Source organism: Neophocaena asiaeorientalis, unplaced genomic scaffold, assembly GCF_003031525.2.
Source record: "Neophocaena asiaeorientalis asiaeorientalis breed wild unplaced genomic scaffold, Neophocaena_asiaeorientalis_V1.1 scaffold54, whole genome shotgun sequence".
Classification (NCBI taxonomy): Eukaryota; Metazoa; Chordata; class Mammalia; order Artiodactyla; family Phocoenidae; genus Neophocaena; species Neophocaena asiaeorientalis.
The window spans coordinates 355,444-377,588 of NW_020174938.1; the positions used below are offsets into that span (position 1 = coordinate 355,444).

The following is a 22,145-nucleotide window of genomic DNA, read 5'->3' on the forward strand; positions in this document are numbered from 1 at the left end:
CAAACGAACATCAGAAATGATCAACGAAACCAAGAGCCGTTTTTTTTGAAAAGATAAACATAATTGAAAAACCTTTAGTCAGGCTCATCAAGAAAATAAGAGAGAGGACTCAAACAAAGTAAGAAATGAAAAAGGATAAATAACCCCCAAAATCACAGAGATACAAAAAATCGTAAGAGACTACTATGAATAGTTATATGACAACAAACTGGACAACTTAGAAGAAATAGACAAATTTCTAGAAACATACAATCTTCCAATACCCAAAGTATCAACAAGGCTGTAGGAAAATGCAGAATTTCATATACTGCTAGTGGGAATATAAACTGGTATAACTTTTCTGAGGGTAACTGGATGTATCTAAAAGTACAAAGTAAACCACTACTAAGAATCTATCCTTGAATCCACACAAAGATGTAGAACACAGGGTAATGAAAATGCTTCGGAACTAGATAGAGGGGGTGGCCACACAATACTGTGAACGTACTAAACGCCACTTAGTTGTTCACTTTAAAATGTTAACTTTATGCTGTGTGAATTTCACCTCAATAAAGTTTTTTAAAATCAAAAAAACATTCTAAATGCCTGACAGCATGTGTACGAAGGTGTTCACTGCAGTGAGGCTGGAATCAACGAGTGCCTGTCCACTGTACATTGGTTAATCATACTATTACTCTATCTATGCAGCTAACAAAACGCAAGAACAAATTCTACAGACTGATACAGGTAATAGTACACATTTTGCTGAGAAGAAAAAAAGAGCACCTATAGAATAGAATTCATATAATAGCAAAAAGCAAAACCACAAACCATGACCAAGTCTGGTTTTTTTGCTTTTTTTTTGCGGTACGCGGGCCTCTCACTGTTGTGGCCTCTCCCGTTGCAGAGCACAGGCTCCGGACGCGTAGGCCCAGCGGCCATGGCTCACGGGCCCAGCTGCTCCACGGCATGTGGGATCTTCCTGGACCGGGGCACGAACCCGTGTCCCCTGCATCGGCAGGCGGACTCTCAACCACTGCACCACCAGGGAAGCCCCCCAAGTCTATTTTTGTATATGTAGAGAAACAGTTTAGAAGGGTACATATCACTGCTAAACTTGCTTACCTGTGGGCACATTTTCCTTATAGGTGTCTGTATGGTTTACATTTTTTAAAGCACTATTACTTTTGTTTAAAAAATTAGGAACAACTTTTAAAAGGCAGTAAGATAACTCTGATAGAATGAGAAGCAAAGACACCCCTGTAGTGATGAGTACAGCTAGAGCCAGGGACCAGGGCTCCTTGGAGAAACGACGATTCCAGGGCTGAGGGGAGGTGGGTACAAGATGAATCTGGAACATCTCGTTATGTCAGAAGTAATAGAAGTGTTAAAAAAAATGTTGGGATGTAGGAGACAACTTAAAGGGGCTCCCACTGGTCACATCTGGAACTATTTAAGAATCAAAAACAAAACAAAAAACAAAAGGACAATAATGAATTACAGACCATTGAAAAAAGGAGAATCCATCAGTTCACAATGAATATAAATAAGATATATAAAAATAAATAATTGGGGAAGAGAGAGGGAGGGCAGACTGGTAAATGAGGAAGGAGTGCTGAATTGGAAAAAAGTATTTCACAATCATCATTTTAAGATGGAATCTAAAACAACAATCATCATAGGAAAGATTGAATCAGGCCAGAGTCAGCAATATTTGCTAAATCTAGGCAGAAGTTTGGTGAGGAGTGGAATATTTACATGGTCTTATACCTCCAGAGATTGCTTGAGTTGGAAGGGGAAAAACAATAACTATACCATGGAGAAAGTGGAAAACATCCTGTCCAGGTGTGCTAGGTATGAATTTGTTGCCTCTTAGCTCCAAACTTGCCTTCCTTTCCCTTCCTTGCCACACTGAAGCTGGGACTCTGCAAACTACATTTCTCTTCACCAGCTGGCCAACAGGGGCCTCTGAAGGGGAAAGCAGGGCTGGAAGAGACCATTAGTGTTTCAGTCTGGCCTTGATCCCAGCAGTATCCTCCACAGCGATTGTTCTTTGCTCTCATGTCTCGACAGGCACCTCCAGGGAGTTGATTCTGCAGCACAGGGGAGGCAGCATGTTCCTGTTGGTCAGGCTTACAGGGCCCTCCTCTGAGGTTCTAAGTTCCTTCCTTGTCTTCTCGTCCCTTGATCTTCGGTGTGGTAGCTGTTTTCTATTCAGACGCTCTAGAGCTCTCTTCTTTCCCTTTTAGTCATTAACTACCTCTTACTCAGTTAACAATTATTTATGTTAAAGTTTTCCTATTTACTTTTTCGCCCTCACTGGACTCTGAATGATACACCAGGTGATCAAAATTAAGATCACCACTGAGGGGCAGATGACATTGTGCTTCCTGAGAGGACATATGACATAGTGTTCCAGCCACCTGGAATGCAAAACTCAATCTAATCTAATCAAGAGGAAACATCGGATAAACCCAAAATGAGCGGCATCATTTAAAAGGAGAAACTGTATTCTTCCAAAATGTCAATATCATAAGTGACAAAACTATGGAAATGCTCCAGATTAAAGGAGACCAAAGAGACATGACAACTACCTATAATACTTGATCTTAGACCAGATCTAGAACTGGGTGGGGGTGAGCTTCTACAAAGGACATTATGAGATCAATTAGAATATGAATCGTATTTTAAACTATTTTATCAGTGTTAAATGTACTGAATTTGATAACTGTATTGGGGTTGTTACAGAGTATCTTTATTCTTAGGGAATACCCGCTGAAGTATTAGAGTTAAAGGGCCATGATGCATGCGCAGAGAGAGAGCATATGCAAGAATACAAATGACAAATCAAATGGGGTAAATGTCACTCAGTGGATCTAAGTAAAGGATATTTGGGCCTCGTATGTACAATTCTTATTCCTGCAACTCTTTTGTAACTCCGCATTTCCAAATAAAATTAACTTTAAAAAAAAGGCAACAGGTTACAGCAGTAGTTCTCAGCCTTCACTGCACTCTAGACACCCCAAGCCACTTCCGAAGCTCTGGGACCCAGGCATCTGTATTCTCCAAGTTCCCTGGGTGATTCCAATGTGCAGACAAGGGTGGGAAATACTGGTGCAGCGGGGGAGCTCACTCATTAAATTCAGACATAAAAAGTGGCTCTTTTGCCCTCCAGAGCAGCAGTCCCCAACCTTTGTGGCACCAGGGACCACTTTTGTGGAAGATAATTTTTCCATGGACCGGGGGCGGAGGGGAATGGTTTCAGGATGATTCAAGCGCATTCCATTTACTGTACACTTTATTTCTATTATTATTGCATTGTAATATATAATGAAATAATTATACAACTCACCAAAATGCAGAATCAGCGGGTGCCCTGAGCTTGTTTTCACTTGCCACTCACTGATAGGGTTTTGACATAAGTCTGCAGGCAATTAATTTATTATGGTCTCTGTGCAGTCAAACCTCTCTGCTAATGATAACCTGTACTTGCAGCCGCTAGCATCACCGTCTCAGCTCCATCTCAGATCATCAGGCATTAGATGCTCATAAGGAGCACGCAGCCTAGATCCCTCGCATGTGCAGCTCACAGGAGGGTTCGCGCTCCTATGAGAATCTAATGCCGCGCTGATCTGACAAGAGGTGGAGCTCAGGCGGTAATGCTAGCGATGGGGAGCGTCTGTAAATACAGATGAAGCTTCGTTCACTTGCCTGCGGCACACCTCCTGCTGTGCGGCCTGGTTCCTAACAGGCCATGGACCGCTACTGGTCCGTGGCCCAGGGGGTGGGGACCCCTGCTCTAGAGAATAGCCCTGGGGATTAGGGTCTCAGGGTAACACAAACTCCTAGTCTCAGCACCATGTGGTATGGCAGAGACCCTGAAGACCCTGAAGCAGGTAGAAGGTGAATTTGTATGGCCCTGGTCAACATGGAGAGATCACCCATCCAGAGGTTCCAAAGGAAAAAGGCATTTCCATGACTATGACAGGTATTAAGCACAATTTAAAGCTGGCAGGAATTAGAATGGTTTAAATGGCCCCAGAGCTACCATCTCCCCTTGTCTTTCTGGTTGCACTGTTAGCATGGTCGATCTGGGTCCCGCTGACAGAGCACAGGAGAGGATGCTGCTCTCTCTCATCAGGCAAGCCAGGGAATGAGTGAAGGACAGCGGTGTGGAATTAGCCTCTTGGGAAGTTCAAGGAGTGGGTTACCAATTGGCATATTTTCCCAAAGCATTTTCCTACCGTGGAGGCTCAGCTAGGTAGGTCAACGCAGAAAGAGCTGAGGGCAACCAACGATCACAGTCCAGCTATTGCTCGCCTCAGCTCCAACCTGTGATAGGGTAGCCATAGAATGCTACATATGGAAAACTGGAAGCAAGGCTGGGGAGAGACAGGACTGGGGAATGGGGAAGGTGGTAGTCAAAGGCCACAAAGACAAGCAAAACATTCTTGCCCAACGTGCAATGGGTAGGAACAAGAGATGCGATGGGTCAAGAGAACACAGCAAATCTCCTACAGTTCTCTAAAATCAGGCATGTTTTGGTTAACTTCCACTTTGTGAACAGAAGTTAGTTTTTACTCCTCTCCTTTCTCACATCATCTCCATTTTCAGGCAGGACAGATTTGTACAATATTTAGGCATCTCAAAACTGATGGATCCAAAACTGAACATGAACTCATGTCCCTAGATGTGGTCCTTACTGGCTCCATATCTCTGCAACAATTCTGCTTCCCCAGTTGACTGAGCCAGAAACGTGGGACTCATCCTAGATTCCTTCCTTCCTCCCCTTTCTCTCTGCCCCATGGCCAATCAATGATCAAATCCTGCCATTCTGCGTGACTCCTAATTCCTCCTGAGTCCACGCCCCACACCATCTCCACCAACAGGGCGCCACTCCAAAGAGCCTTCGAGCTCTCTCCTAAACTACTACATCCACCTCACTGAGGCCTCGCATGGCCCCTTTAGCCCATCTCCACAGCTACAGGGACGCCTATGACAGGTCCGCCTGCACCACTACCACGTTCACACATGGCTGCTTCTACCTTCAAGTAAAATCTGACTTCCACAGGATGTCATATAAGACCCTAGAGGACCTGGGCTTTGCCAATTTAACTTCTTTTCGTTTTATTTTAAGCCCCAGGCACAATGAGTTACTTGTAGCTCCCTGCACTTTCCATCCCATTTCACATTCCTGTATACCCTCTCCCACAAAGCCTATTCAGCCTCTGGGCTTGGGCCTCTCCTCCAGGAAGTTGCCTCTGACCTCTCCAGGCACCTCCTTTGGGCTCCCATTCTTTTACCACTACGATCACTGCACTGTATGGAAATTATCTGCTTCTGTGTGTGTCTCTGATACTAGCATTCCACACTCCTTGAAGAGGACAGCACCATCACTGTATCCCCAATGCCATGCACACAGTAGGTGCTCCATATTTGTGGGATATACTGGACTGAAAAGCATCTGTAGTTTTTTGAATATCAAGGCCTTTAGAATTTAGCAACAGATATAATTAAAACACATGCAAAGCATAATGAACTGCAGATAGCACCAACATTTAAAACACACTGCTGCTCTGCAATTGAAGTATCTCCAAATAATTAAAACCTACATGTTGAGGGGGTGATACAGAGTTTATTGAATTAGATTTTTCTATTTACAACTGAGATCACATATACATACTATTTTGCTAGTCTACATGGGTACATTATTTCTAACGAGTTTAGACTTACAATGAATGGGCTCAATCATACAAAAAAACACACGCACACACTCATTGTTTTAAAACAGTAGTGCATACATTACACTCCTCCTATAAAGCCAGCTTTGATTAAAAACCGCTAGTTTCAAAGATCAGTCTGATTTTGAAGATGAACCAAGATACACGCTGTATGATTCTAAAATCTATTTTAGCCATTTTGTACAGTTGCTATCTTACTGAACTATAGTATATATTTTTTAAAAGGACACTGATGAGGGGTACCATCTGGTATTAACTTTAACCAGACAGCTGACTGTCTCCCCCTCCCCGCAAAAACCTTTGGCCAAGAGTTCTCCATTGTGAAGACTGAAAGGACCCGGTGATACTTCAGCAGCAGTCCCATTACTGCTTGGAGGTAACAGAAGCAGGCTCATGTCTGCCTTTAATTCTACCACACTACGCAACTCGCAAATGGTTCTGAGATTAGAACATTTACCACCGTACTTAAACACTTACGGACATGGAGAGTCAGCTAGAACAGGGGAAAAGAAACTCACAGGTGGGTAGGTAAGAAGGTGGACACGTGAAGAGCCAAACTGCTCTGTCCGACACCTGTGTACGTGTGCTTTAACTAAATGAACTCAGGAGGCCAATAGCAGTGGACCTGCTCAATTCACCTTCCAAATCAGAACAAGACTGAAAAAGCTCAGGTTTGAGTTTTCTACTATGCATAGGTTCCACCGGTGATGAGCAGCTCATAAGCAGGATCTCTACTCCTTCTGCACAATACGATGCAGGCACACAGCATGCCCAGCAGCTGTGGGAAGAAAACAACAATGGAAAAAAAAAGGCTGAAAACCCTCTTACAGCAAGTGCGTATTTCTTTGTTGGCAATGGAACTGTTTCTAAGTTCAAAGATCTCAAATCATCAAAAAAGCACTAACAGTAACGGAAGCAATTTCAAATGAATACATTATCTTTTTAGGATCTAAGTACCAAGTTTTAGTTTCCCTGCTTCACACCTAAGAACAATTTGTGAAGCCAGCAGAGAATCAAGTCTCTCCTAGTGCCATTCCCATCTCAATCTAGAGCAGTGCTGTATGAAAGAACTTTCTGCAGTGATGCAAACAGTCTATACTGAGCTGTCAAATATGGCAGCCACTAGCCACGTGTGGCTACTGAGCACTTGAAATGTAACTAGCGCAACTAAGGCGTTGCAATTTTTATTTTATTAAAATTAATTTAAATTTAGACATATGTGGCTAGTGGCTACAATACTGAACAGCAAAGGTCTAGGGAGCGGAATGATCAAGACTATGTATGGTGAGCAAATTTAATGGTGGTGGGTTTTTTGGGGTTTTTTTTTTGCGGTACACGGGCCTCTCACTGCTGTGGCCTCTCCCGTTGCAGAGCACAGGCTCTGGACGCACAGGCTCAGCGGCCATGGCTCATGGGCCCAGCGGCTCCGCGGCATGTGGGATCTTCCCGGACCGGGGCACAAACCCGTGTCCCCTGCATCGGCAGGCGGACTCTCAACTACTGCGCCACCAGGGAAGCCCTAATGGTGGTGTTTTTAAGCATCTGGATTTGAGGGAAATAAACTTTATAACAAACCACAAAGTGAAAAGCCCAATAAATGAGTAGCCCAAAAGCCCTATGGGGGAAAACCAATCCTGATACTAAAAAGTATAGTTCAAAGGTTTTTGTTCCACAATTATTTACTATTTTTGAAATCTACATTTGGCTCTGTGGTATTATATACATATTACTTTTTAAAGGTCACTTTTCCTTCATCATTTTATTTTAATAAGGCCTAATCCTTCTGTGGTAGCAAACTGGAATAGTAGTACCATGTTATTTTGGATAAACGAGAGGATTAAGCTGGATTAAAAAGAAACGATCCTAGGGCTTCCCTGGTGGCGCAGTGGTTGAGAGTCCGCCTGCCGATGCAGGGGACGCGGGTTCGTGCCCCGGTCCGGGAAGATCCCACATGCCGCGGAGTGGCTAGGCCCATGAGCCATGGCCGCTGAGCCTGCGTGTCCGGAGCCTGTGCTCCGCAACGGGAGAGGCCACAACAGTGAGAGGCCCGCGTACCGCAAAAAGGAAAAAAAAAAAAAGAAACGATTCTAGAATTTTTGACCTGGCTTCTTACAAAATATAAACAGGTACTAAAGAGCTAAATAAATTAATTTGCTGCTCTAACTTTTCATAGACAGTGAAAGGTCTCAGTTATTTGATTTTTAAAAGGCAGGGCCCTCTGTACATATGGGGTCAATCTAATTTCAACAAAGTGTACCTGATCCATAAACAAGACTCTCAAAGTCTGAAGTGGAAGATTACTAATGAGACACATGTACAGAGAAAAAGGATGTCCTCAAACTGACTTCTCCATGATAAAGTCATACTCTCCAATTTCTGCCCTTATTTATTAGCCTCTATTCTACCCATTCAGGATATATACTTGCTGCTTGAATTCATCAGTTTCATTATATCAATATTTGCTGAGTGCTTACTAGCGCAAAGCACCTTAAAGACATTTTAAAAGTGGATATTGTTGAAAGTTTACTAAATATCTTAAGCCAATTCTAGACATGTTTAGTATCTAATTCCTAAAGAAATACATTTCCATTCACTGTACAGCAAAACATTCTTAGAACAGCTATAAGATCAAACACAATTATGTTCCCAGGCAATGTTAAATTGAGCAATAAAAATGCTAAGCTCTGAAGTTACTGATTAGCTTGGGGAAAAGATCTCTTCCCATCCCCACTTCCTCACATTCCTTTCAGTTGGTTAACTTCTACCGAAGCAGTCAGCATTCTCAAAATGGGGTCTGAAATAAGTATCCTTTTTTTCCTGACTTTAATTTCAATTAAATCAACTTGCACTGATTTAAAAACAATTAAATAAATTTGATAAAACCCTACTCATGCTTGGAAATGAGTCTGTTTAGGAACATTAAATACTACAATTTAAAAAAAAAACATTAAGCACTACACAATAACTTCTTATAGTGCAAACCTCATCACTAAGTATTACAGGTCCATTTCCAAAGCTTTGCTATACTAAAATCTCATCAATTATTGAAATTTTCCAAAAACAGACTTTAAAATATCACACAAATATTTTAGCTCCAGTGTGATTTCTTGCAACGAAACTTTCCCCTGTAGTAGTCACATCATGAGAACTAATCTACACTTAGTCCAAATATAACACCCAGCAACTGCAAAAAATGATTAGTAAATACATAGGCAAGTGGTGATTAAAAAAACTGCCAAGGACTAAAATGCTCTATGATACACTAGGTAGGTGGCATTATGGGGAAGTAGGTATTTTATATAAGGTAATTAGAACTGCACACTGAAAACACTCTTTTCTGAGGAAAATTTAGAAATACCTATCAAAAAGTCATCCATATTCTCTGACCCCTCAATTTCATGACTACAAATTTTTTGCTACAGACTTTGCCCATATATACAGAGGAAATTCACTACTTGCATTTCTGTAATAGCAACACTTCCATAAGTGCCCATTAATGCAGATTAAATTATGAAGTATGTCCAAAAAATGGAATACTATATTGCCACAGTAGCATATTAATTTGTTTTTAAGAAGGTACAAAAGGTTACATATCATATATTATATGTAACCTTTTGTACCTTTTATGATACTTTTGAAATGATAAAATAAAATTTTAGATATGGAGGACAGATTAGTGGTTACCAGGGTATGGGGGAGGGGGCATAGGACAGAGGTGGGTGCAATTATAAGAGTTATCAGGCAGACATTTGTAGTGTTGCAACTGTTCAGTATTTTGACTATGGTGATGGATACAAGAACCAAACAGGTCATAAAGTTGTACAGAATTGAATACACACATAGAAATGAGAAATCTAAAAAAAATCAGTGGATTGTATCAAGGCCAATATCCTGGTTGTGATACGTAATAGTTTTGCAAAATGTTAACCACTAAAGGAAACTGAGCAAGGCATACAGGATTCTGTCTGCATTGTTTCTCAAAACTGGAGGTTGCATACAATTATCTTAAGAAAGAAAGGTAGAAAATGGCATCCTATAAGCTTCTATTTGCATAAAAAATATTTATGTGCTTGTCTAACCACAAACTACTTCTGGAAGGATATACAGGAAACTGGGAACAGTGGTTGCCTCTGCAAGGAGGGACTCGAGAGCTGGGGTCAAGACTTGAGAGGGAGGCTTACCTCTTACTAAATTTGTATCTTTGAAGAAAATTTTATCAAATGGGTTTTTCAATTAAGAAATTTTCAAGAACTTAACGATTAAGATTAATTTCCCCAAAATTAAAAAAAAAAATCTTAGCCACTCAAGAATTAGCTTCCCAAGCTTTGGTTTTAAGTTTTTAAGGAAGAATTACTTGAAATACTTTTTTAAAATGACTGTCAGAATCAAGCCACTCAATTTTAACTATCTGGGGGCCCAATCTGAAGTGCTATTTATTTATGTATTTTAATTCATTTTAATGAATTAAAATAGAAGTCAGAAGAGGCAGGAAGGAAATGACAGTCTCAACCTCCTTCACACTTGGCATACAGACCAGAAAAAAGGCCTTGGGAACCAGTTCTCTGTGAAATTTTGCTTTCCATCATTCCATCTTAAGGACATGCCAACATTGTGAGACTCCAAAGACTGACAATTCCCATTTTCCCCATACTGCCTTTGCAGTGAGCCTTACACACAGCTGAAACTTAAGAGCTTGCCAAATCAAAATCTAGATTTTATTATTATCACCAGACTGTTGAAATATAAAATTTATAGCTGATCATTTGTTCATTTAAGAGGCTGGCTACTCTCAAAGAAGTGAAATACCTTGCTCATTAAGAAACTAACAGTATAATGGATATAGCAAAATTTTAAAAATCTCATTCTCTTATAGTTTTCAGGTTTTTCTTTCTTGGTAATTTTGGTCCTACCCAAACCTAGACCACTTAACAAGACTAGAACAAGGGTGGGCAGATGTTTCATAAAGGGCAATACAGTAAATATCTTAGGCTTTGTGAACCAAGAGACAAAACTGGTCTCTGCTGCAACTATTCAACTCTGTCACCATAACACAAAAGCAGTCATGGACAATACATAAAATGTGTGGGGCTCACACAAAAAGAGGTGGTGCGCTAAACTGGCCCACAGATGACCAACACTCAAACAAGAGGCTTTTACTGGTAAATTAAGTTTATGGGAAAATTTCTTCTTAAATTCACCTTTATGCCTTAGAACATCAATGAAATGTAGTTTAATAGTACCACAAATCACACCCAAAATCAAAGGAGACAACGCTTAAATATTTTTGATACTCACAACACTACCAAAAACCAATCAATTTTTCCCATTATTTAAAATTGAATTTTCTGTGATAGCTCTTAGAGCTTCCCCACTTTAGAACCTGAAGAAAAGTGCTAATCATTTTTCAATGCTATTACATTGTGTATTCTAACCAGTTTAAGTGTCAATTTGCTGTCAGATTTCATTAACAGAATTTAGGAATTTAATCTTCTGAGAATCTTAATTCTTCAATTTGTAATTGGAGGCAGAGTACACATGGAGACGGGGTTCAAGCTTTAGTGATGGTCGTAAGTCATGCTATCCTTGCTCTCCCTCATTTTCATGGCCTTTAAAACCAGGGACTGCAGAATCTCCAAGCATCCTTCTAGCTCTTTCTCTATCAGGATAAGTATACAAGCATAAAGTCTCCCTGCTCTTTGAGTTGTTTCTGCCTTCATTCAGGTTTTCCACACACATGGCACCAATCTACATCAGATTTTGAATATCAAAAGTTTAAACATTTATAGGTACTCTTAAAAAAAAAAGTAGAAAATTCTTTTATTTCAAATGGATGTTTTTCCCTTTAAAACCAGTTTTAAAATTTTCAAAACCACTCGGTTTTGAGGCTGTAAAAGCTCTGAATCCCTGACTTAGTTTTGCTGAACTGAAAACATCAAAGCTTCATCAGCCATTATTTAAGTCAGGGTGATTTAAGTATAAAATGCATATGAGAAGGCATACTTAAAAGACCAGTTAGAATATTTACTAGCCCCCATTAAAAAATATTTAATGAAGAAATATCTGACTGGTTAATAAGCTTAACTAGATGAGGGACATATCTAAAGTGTTGATTTCATCAGTCTTCTATATACATATTGCACATTTCATGATCAAAAGCACCATACAGTTCTAAAGTTTTTTTGCTGCATGCTAATACATGCAGCTTTATTACCACACATAAAATCATTAAAAATGCACAGATCAGGATTTCACTTGGGAAAAGAGACCTCCCTCACGTTTCATTATTTTTAGCTAAATGAATGTGTTTACACAAAGAAAATATGAAGTACACCCTTGCTGATCAACAGATTACTGCTATGCTGAGCCAAAAAGTAAACGCTTAGAAGGGCAGAGACCATAGCAAATAGAGCTCGGCTTTTCAATGAATCATTTCAGAGCTCTGAGTTATCAGCAAAGTAAACATTCACCCTTTTGCCATTTTATAAGGCACTTCCTGTTCAATACACTAGTTTCTGTTCAAATATACAGAGAGCAGACAAGCCAAGCAACTTACATATACACTAGCAATTATGTTGGTTTTTCTAACAATTAAATGATATCAAAACTTTCTTCAAGTAGATTCTCTAGACCTGAAGCATGTTTCAAGAACATACTAAAAGAACACTAAAGAACACTCTGAGAACTAGATCTGATGCAAAGGATTTTCAAATAGTTGTAATATCCTCTAACAGAATCTCTAAGATATAATGTATATACCCAAGAAACTAGGAATGTAGATTATACTGGGCAGAAAAATAGCCATCTTTCTTACTTGTTTTTTATGTGGGTATGAGGGATAAAGGATGCGTATGGGTTTTTTTCTTTGATAAAGTGACAGGTAATTAAAACAATTACCAGCTACTTTGTACAAGCTCTTATTAAGGGGGAAAAAGACTGTTTTCACTGGTAGGAGCTGGGACAAGTCCCCTCAGCTACCAGAAAGACATGGTACATTTCCAAATATGCCAAGTGGTATAACAGACTTCTTGATGACAGTCCTTCTAAAAAAACTAAGTCCACAAATACAAGGGAGGTTAGAATCTCAGTTTTTAATTAAAGGTCTTTGCTGTAAAGTGATAAAATTGCTCCCATTACTGTAAGAGACTAGTGTAGTGCCACTAGTCTTGATTTATGTATATGAACATATAAAACCCTTGACGACAGAAAAGCAAGAAATGGAAGGAGAAATTTTAAAAAGATTAAAATAGAACTTTCCACTTCCAAGCTGAAATACAGCAGTTTGATTTTTTTTAATTCTGTGAAGTTCTACTGAAGTACCTCCCAAGAATACATTATGACAACAGTTTGTATTTTGAACAGGTCACTCACTAATCAAGTCAAGAAAATAAGATAAGGAGTCCCCTCGCACATGGTTCCCCCATCCAGATCTCTGGTTTCTGGGACCATTCTGGGTCTATGTCTAGAGACAGGAAATGGAAGATGCTGGAAACTGGTGTCTGGTACCTCAATCACTTCCAAGTTATCTATATACACAAAGCTTAACTGTACTTAGTGATTAAAACCATTCAGGGCTGCCACCAGAGAATCGGTGCACTCTGAAAACTCCTTGGCTAGCTGTGCTTACCTGAATAGCTGCAAATGCCAGTGCTGCCCAGATAACGTGCATCATGATTTCTTGTAGCTTCTTCACAACTAGAGCCTCACACCCCTAAAACACCCAAAGTCATCCTCATTAGTCTTTTTAAAAAGTGAAAGCTGCAAGGTCACATATTACTACTCACTGGCAGAAATGGAAATGACAGAAACTAAAAGAGGGAAAAAAGATAATGCATTTGAAAATAATTTATATTAAAATTAAATGGCATTAAAGACAAGTAAAAGAAGGTAGAAAAGAAGTTCCAGGTAGAGATAATTCACCAAGAAAAAAAGCTACCAGGCTAGATTCAAGTGTTGGCCAAGAAACTGAACTTACCTCGGCATAGAGGTCAGAGGGGTGGGCCAGACTGCCATTACAGCTGCTGGCGGTCTCTCTGCAACAGCTAAGAGGGACACTCTGGTTTTTGGTTTCTTTGAACCAGTCTGTATTTTCCCAGTCTGAATAGTTGTGAATTCCACAACAATGCAGCTAACAGAGAAGAGAACAGAGATATTACTTGTCACAGAACACATACCCCTGTGCTGAACTTTAGAGTTCCATGCACTGAAGAGCTTTAAGCTACTTTTAGACCAGTGATGTCCAACAGAACTTTCTGCAATGATAGAAATGTTCTGTGTCTGTATGCTCAGTATGGTAGCACCCAGCCACATGGGGCTATTGAGCAATTAAAATGTGGCTAGTGTGACTAAGGAACTGAATTTTTAATTTTAATTTAAATAGCCACATGTAATTAAATAGTGGCTCTAGAACCTCCATTTGAGAAATCATATTGCCCACAAGGGGTAGTTTACAGCTAAGAAAAATCTTTACACTTTGCCTGTTAAACATCTAATCCTGAGTTAAATATTATTTCCAATGACAAAGTATTTAAAATATTTTGTCTGAAATGTCTGGGACTTACTTTAAGTTAATCTGGCAAACGATATGTGGGAGTAATAGATGAAACAAGATTGACAAAAAGCTGACAATTTTGAGGTGGGTTTATGGATACAAAGATCTACTATACGATTCTCTCTACCTTCAGGTATGTTTCAAATTGTCTACAATAATTTTTTTTTAATGGTTTTGTCTGTTATCCTTTCTGGTCTTGCTTTCTCAAGGTATATAAAGACTTCTCACCTCCTCTAAAGTCCATCTGGATGCTGAACTTTCCTGTGACACGTACCGCTCTTCCATTATCACCTCTTTAGCTAATTATTTTTACGGGAAAATCAGATGCTTCTTATCTGGCTGTGACTAGGTAATGGTGGGAAAAAAAACTTTCCAAGGGTGAAGGTAAGATTATCGGACTTGGACTTCACTGGTGGCGCAGAGGTTAAGAATCCGCTTGCCAATGCAGGGGACATGGGTTTGAGCCCTGGTCCAGGAAGATCCCACATGCCGTGGAGCAACTAAGCCTGTGCGCCACAACTACTGAGCCTGCGCTCTAAAGCCTGTGAGCCACAACTACTGAGCCTGTGAGCCACAACTACTGAGCCCACGTGCCACAACTACTGAAGCCCAAGTGCCTAGAGCCCATGCTCTTCAATAAGAGAAGCCACCTCAATGAGAAGCCGTGCTCCTCAAGGAAGAGTAGCCCCTGCTCGCTGCAACTAGAGAAAGCCCATGCACAGAAACAAAGACCCAAGGCAGCCAAAAAATAAATTTATATTTTAAAAAAATAGCATTGATCATTTAGTTTAACAACTCATGTGTAGCTGCATTTGAAAAAGAAAAGGTTATTGGACTCATCACGAAGCTAACCATAGCTGTAAATGTATACTGCTAATTTACACAGTAACAGAGTTAAGTTTAATGTTTGCTCAATGGTGATTGGTCCTCAAAAACAAATTAGCCTCAGAAGAACTCACCTGTCTCTGTACATAATCAATAGCCCGGCTAGCAGCATCAGGGTTGGTTCCATTGTAGGTCTTATATACTTTCTGAATGCTGCGATCAACCTCATTTTCCACCTGAATTAAAACAAAGAATTCAGTCCCTCAAAAATACTGATAAAAGTAACATTAGTCAAGGCTCCAGCTAAAATGCCCTAATGGCATGTGTGCAAAGTGGCAAGATATTTCCATGAATTTCTTGTAAGAAAAAAGTTTTCTCCCTTCCTGCCTCCATGTAGATTCAGGTAAACCTTCAGACATATTATATCACACAGATTAAAAGCAATCACAGAGAAAATTGTGTGCAAGATGGCAGGCTACCAATTTATTCAAGAGGGAGAAAGCAGTTGAGCCTTGAGATAGGTGTCCTAACTTATAAACAGACCACCTTCTTTTTCAAATAAGTTTTCAGTGGGTTCTCAGAAGACCTACTCATTTTCCTTTCCTAAAGGAGGTAAAAATTAAACAACTTAAAAAGCCCCCACAAGATACTTTTGGGACAAATACCAACATTATTTCCATTTTACTTATTTAACGTTTAATTAGACTTGGGCAAATATGTAAAAGTAATCAGCAGGTTAAAAAAAAAATCAGTCCTTAAAAGTGGCACCTTATGAAGAGCTGCAGTTCAATGTATGTGAATGAGAAGACAGGAAATAAACTCTCCATGATGTATTGCCAAGTGGCAACTAAAGTGTCATTTAATAAAGTTTGCTTGTACCAGATTCTCCTTACCCTTCTAAGATGATTAGACCTATTTGGTAATTTTATCAGTGATGTGGTAAGACTATAAAATTGATAACCAGATCATAGGTAGGGGCATAATCCACTGCATTCTTTTTTTGGCATAGCTCTCTGGTACCTTATGTAGCAATGGTTGAATATTAAATTGGCATATCATGCCTTTGACTCAAAATCATAAGAGAATAACCCTACTATGAGAATAACCCTACTACGCCTTTATAACAGCTCTACAGTTATCCCCAAATTAATTTAAAGCAGCCTGTTTAGCCTTAAATGGTACTGTAGATGGAAAGCAAAAGCAGGAAAAATAGAAAGGAAAGGGGAAAGAAAAGAAGAATGACCAGAAAAGAGGAAAGAGGGGCAAGAAGGGAGTGGCTGGCAACAGTTGCCTTAGTGTTTGAGTTGGTAGGACCCCTTTTTCCTCAGGAACAAATTGCAGGATTACAACTCCCAATCACCTTTTTCTATGTCCAGAACCAACGCATTTTTTTAAAAAAGAGGCAATGGAAAATGAAATCCTCAGTTTAGTTCTTCTAAACAGAAATCTGGGAATCTATATAGGGAATCTATAGGCTGAGGAAATTTGAATCAAGTTCTCAGCTGACCAACTATTCATTTGCAGATCATCCTATGGTCATTTAAAGAAAACTACCTACAAACTAGGACAGTAGTAGAATTAACACTTTGCTATATTAAATGAGACTAGAAGTCCTGACATATAATTTCTAATTATCCTTACATTTTCAAAGCAGTGGCTAAAGTGAAGTCAGGCAAAAGAAAATGTTTACTCTCAAAATGAGTTTGTTCTATTTCACTTGAAACACTTAAGCCACCTTTTAAAACATATACATTCCAGTAGACAACATACCTTTGCTCTGTAAACATATCCCAAAACCACTACAACAACTTCTGTGACAAAAACCAAGAGTAGGATGATGACAAACTGTAAGGAAAATGTAAGGAAACATTGTCAAAAATTAAATACAAATGAAAAAATAACTCTAAATACTCTCTTGATAAAAAGCAATTATCTGAGATAACTGCTGGAAGTTTAAGACAAGTGCTAATTCTGTTCCAATTATAAAGAGAGTCAAATAGAAAATGGAGTTTCATGCTCAATTCAAGCAAGTAACACAAATGAATATTCCCACATACTATGACGACACATGCGATCAGTGAAGAGCTAACTTACCGTGGCAAGTCCACAGCGGCTTTCCCGGATTGTGGCACAGCAGCCAATTAGCCCAATAATGAAGAGCAGGGCTCCTACAGCTATGATCACCACAGCAGGGATGAGAGTGTACACATCTTCAAAGAAGTGGTCATAGTCGTCATAAGTGATGAAGACATAGGCTCCCACATAGCATAAAATGCCAGCTGCTCCCTGTAGAAAACAAGGTCAGAGCGCTGGTAAAATTCTCCAACCCCTGCTGGTAAAAATCCCCACTATTTCTTAGCATGTTATAACTCAATGAGATTTTCCACCACTTTTAAATCTTTGTAGACGTTTTTTCTGTGAAGCTGAAAATTATTCATTAGTAAGAGCATTTCGTTACTAAAGTTTTCCAAGCTCCATCTACTTTTCAATAACTGCTGGTTCATCTAGGACCAAGAAACCATGAATCCAGTAAGTAAGACTGATGACAAGAATGAAAACACACACACGTCCCAAAGCGCTTCTGTAGCTCAATTACATGTCCAATAAGGGTCAGTGTGGAGGTGGGGACTGCCCCCAGCAAATGGGGAAATCGGGTACAAGTGGCAAAGGCAGGATTTGAACCCAGGCGATCTGACTCCAGAATCTGCATTTATAATCTCCATCTAATGATTTGGGGAAAGAAAATACAATAGCAACTAATAACCATGATACCCATATCTAAAACATTTGCTGTCCTAGTTGAGGCTATGAAATTTACCATTTTCATAGCTAGAGGGCTACGTTACTAAAGAACTGTACAAACCCTTTAGGTCTATTTATTCTTTAGAATCGTGTTTCTCAAACTACATGAATAGGAATCACCTGAAGATCTTATTAAACTGCAGACTGATTCAGTAGGTCTGGGGGTGGGGCCTGAGATTCTGCATTTCCAACAAGCTCCCAGGTGATGCTGATGCTGCTGATTCTTGAACTACACTTTTGAGTAACAAGGTTTTAGAGCACCTAAAGGCAAACAATGCAGAAAGTCATGGAACAGCTGCTGCTCCAGACACAATGCTCCAGTTACAGAGTTTTACATACATTTTCCTCTTATCGTTGTCAATTTTGCTATCATTGTGTACCAGCACAATACTGACAGCCCAATGCTGCTTGCTTTTATGTGAATGAGCAAATACAGTGTGAGTTTAAGTGTTAAAACATTTGGTTTAATGAATTATCATTTACAGAGCACTCTGAGACATTCACGTGAAAAGAATTATTTCACCATTCTTCAAAATTTTAACACATAAATCATTAATCTTCAAACTAGAAAAGAGCCTCCACAATGATACTGGAAATATTGTTAACTCCTCTCAACCTGGAAACTCAGTTGTTTTTTTTAAAATAAGTTTATTCATTTATTTTTGGCTGCATTGGGTCTTCGTTGCTGTGCACGGGCTTTCCTCTAGCTGCAGCGAGCAGAGGGCCACTCTTCGTTGCGGCGCACAGTCTCATCGCGGTGGCTTCTCTTGTTGCGGAGCACCAGTCCCAGGCACGCGGGCTCAGTAGTTGTGGTGCGGGCTCCAGGGTGCGGGCTCCAGAGCGCAGGCTCAGCAGCTGTGGCGCTCAGGCTTAGATGCTCCGTGGCATGTGGGATCCCCCCGGACCAGGGCTCGAACCCGTGACCCCCGCATCGGCAGGCGGACTCTCAACCACTGTGCCACGGGGGAAGCCCTCAGTTTATTTCTTAAGTCTGTGGGACCCTGTAAGCTTGGGCGTCATCAGTATATTTTCATATACCAGGCCAACAGAATCATTCAGATCTGGAAGCAAAAGACCCAATTTATGGAAAGTTGAGAAAGTAAGTTGATTTTTAAAAAAAGTAATAATGAACTTTTAAAAAGAGAAGACAAGACTAGAGTAATGGAGGCAATTTAAAAAACCATAATCTTTTTTTTAAAGCTTTTTAAAATTTTTTATTTATTTTATTTATTTTTGGCTGCATTGGGTCTTTGTTGCTGCACGCGGGCTTTCTCTAGTTGCAGCGAGCGGGGGCTACTCTTCATTGCGGTGCACAGGCTTCTCATTGCGGTGGCTTCTCTTGTCGCGGAGCACGGGCTCTAGGTGCGTGGGCTTCAGTAGTTGCGGCTCGCGGGCTCAGTGGTTGTGGCTTGCAGGCTCTAGAGCGCAGGCTCAGTAGTTGTGGCGCATGGGCTTAGCTGCTCCACGGCACGTGGGATCTTCCCAGACCAGGGCTCGAACCCATGTCCCCTGCATTGGCAGGTGGATTCTTAACCACTGCGCCACCAGGGAAGTCCAAAAAACCATATTCTTTTAAAACTCTCCTCTGGCTTTCAAGAGGCCCCACTGCTGGCTTTCTTCCTATTTCTCTCACTGCTTGCTCTCTCATTCTCTTCATGGACTCTTCTTTACCAGACAAATGTTAGTGATCTCCAGGGTTCTACCTTTGGCCCTATTTAAATAGTTCTCATTTTGTAGGCTCTCCTTGGGCTATATTAGCCATGGTTTCACCAGCCACTGCAGCTCTCTACCTAAGCCATCATCTCAGGACTACACATCCCCATCTGGAAGCCCCACAGACACCTTGCCCTCAACTTACCTCAAACCCTCTCTGCCTTCCTGCCCACTCCATTAAACCTTCCCTCATATTCTGTATTTCAGAGCAAATGGCACCAGACAGTTATTTTTTTCTAGTCAAATGCCTGAGAGTTACTCTATTTTCTTTCTTTGTCCTACCTCTACATCCCATCAATCACCAAACTCCTTCAGATTTACTTTCCAAACACTACCTGAATACCGTAACTTCTCTTCAACCCTCTGCAGTGCTTCTGTCTTAATGTGGGCCTTACCATTGTTCACCCTAAACCTTACTTGCTGACCCTCCCTGTCCCTTAATAATATGTTCTTCATATGATCAGTTATTTTTGTAAACATATAAAACAGATCAAGGCATTAGCATGTTTAAAATCAAGATGAGGCAAATAAGGCCCCTGATAAACTAAGCTGTTCCTCCCTGCTTTTCAGGCTCAGACTCCATTACCTCTCATGTACCCTGAACAACAGAAAGCTGTTATTTCCAAATGTACCACATATCTTCTTGCTTCTTTACTTCTGCTGTTCTCTTTGGAATGCCCTCTCTTCATCTGCCTGGGAACTCCCTGTCACCCATTAAAACGCAGTTTAAATATCACCTCTTCCTTTTGGAAGCCATTCTCGACCATTTCAGGTTGGATTAGGTGCACTTGGTCACATACCACCCCCTACACAGCTCTAACAGAGCATTTATTACAACTGTTGTAATTATAACTATATATGTCTCAGCATGCCATTGGGGCACAAACTTTGCCTGTCAGTCTTTCAGCCCTGTACCACCATCCAGCACCTAGAACGGTGCCTGGCACATAGAAGGTATTCGTCAAAATTCATTGAGTACACTTCATTTCATCCAGTCCCTTGAAATTGCCCTCCTATCTCAATCATAAAGCTTTGGTTTGAATTTGCTTTGTTTCTCTTCAGTCTAATGCTTATAGTTTTTAGTCCACCATTCAAACAAGATTTGGCAACTTAATCCAGCTTACTATTAATTCCTGATGGCCATGACACCTGGAATACATTAGTTTATAAATGCTTCACCTACAGCAGCTGTACCTGTTCAAAGGCCCTCAGTTCACTGACATACTTACTTTGGTGACATATTATTATGGGATGATGGAAGGCATAGGAGAGGGGAGAGAGGAGAAACAGCTTAATAGTCTGGGTGCATTAACTACCGAAGTACATGGAATACTTAACACTCTTACCAAACATTACTTTTTCTTGACTACATATGTGTGATATACAAACACACACGTGTATACACACACACATTTTGTTACAGTAAATACTTTTAGTCCCCAAACAGAATTAGAAGAATACTAAATATGAAGCAATCAAATACTGTCCAGTTTGTCTTCACTAGTCATCTCTCTATCCTTTGGACTCTTAGCTTTTCTTACTCTAATAGGCAATCTTCATTTCTTAAATGGCTTAAATTAAAATGAATTCCATCTTTGAGCTGCTAGTAAATGAAATTTAAGACTACATAAATTTGAATAGGGCTTCCCTGATGGCACAGTGGTTGAGAGTCCGCCTGCCGATGCAGGGGACATGGGTTCGTGCCCTGGTCCGGGAAGATCCCACATGCCGTGGAGCGGCTGGGCCCGTGAGCCATGGCCGCTGAGCCTGCGCATCCAGAGCCTGTACTCTGCAACGGGAGAGGCCACGAAAGTGAGAGGCCCGCGTACCACAAAAAAAAAAAAAAAAGAATAAAAACAGGATAAAACTGGAAGATATATGTGCTCAACAATTAATCTGAAGCATGGGAAAGTGAAGCACCATCTGCATTTTAAACATGAAATGATGAGTTCTCAACCTAAAGAGATCCCTAGAAGGCTCACACTTGGTGCTGCCTGGGAGTGGGCCAAGTGAAATGCTTCCAGTGCAGACATCCTCCACCCATACAGATAAGGAATGCAATGGAAGGCTAGGAGGAAATGCCATTTGTAAAGCCGCCTGTTCTTTTCTAATAGACTTGAAAGCAGTTTCTTTTCCCAGGCTGCAAACTAGTCAACATCCAAATCACACAGCAGAGTTGAAAACATAACGCTTCTGTTTTGACAACATACAGTGGGAAGCAACTTAGCAGTTGCACACACCAAAGCAGAAACTGCACTGATTGCTGATATGAAACTATATCAATCAAATTACTGACAGAGACTGTCTCCTAAATTGAAGGTAACTTCAAAAATTTCTTCTTTTAACAACATGTATATATAGTGCTTAATGTAAGTTGTATAGTAAACAATCTATGAAATGACATCAGTTACTCTGAAAATATAGAGAAGGTGTCCCTACAACAGCTGAAGACCTAAAAACAGCAATAAACAACTGCTTTAATGACATCCAACCATCAGTATGAAAAACATAGGTAGAGTTTATACGGTAAATGGAAG

At 40.3% G+C, this 22,145-nt stretch overlaps 1 protein-coding gene across 2 annotated transcripts in view; it reads right to left on the bottom strand.

Annotated features, from left to right (window-relative positions):
- Positions 1-22,145, bottom strand: part of TSPAN3 (tetraspanin 3) — a 39,812-nt gene that overhangs the window by 8,640 nt on the left and 9,027 nt on the right. The window contains exons 2-7 of one of the 2 annotated variants that reach the window (XM_024761779.1): positions 17,188-17,379; positions 16,864-16,938; positions 15,228-15,329; positions 13,693-13,845; positions 13,345-13,428; positions 5,595-6,498 (exon numbers count right to left, since the gene is read on the bottom strand). In XM_024761779.1, coding sequence (XP_024617547.1) covers positions 6,406-6,498; positions 13,345-13,428; positions 13,693-13,845; positions 15,228-15,329; positions 16,864-16,938; positions 17,188-17,379 — 699 coding nt within the window. In that variant the 3' untranslated portion in view covers positions 5,595-6,405. Of the gene's footprint in view, positions 1-5,594; positions 6,499-13,344; positions 13,429-13,692; positions 13,846-15,227; positions 15,330-16,863; positions 16,939-17,187; positions 17,380-22,145 lie in introns of those variants that run through there. The other variant, XM_024761778.1, reaches the window with a different exon arrangement.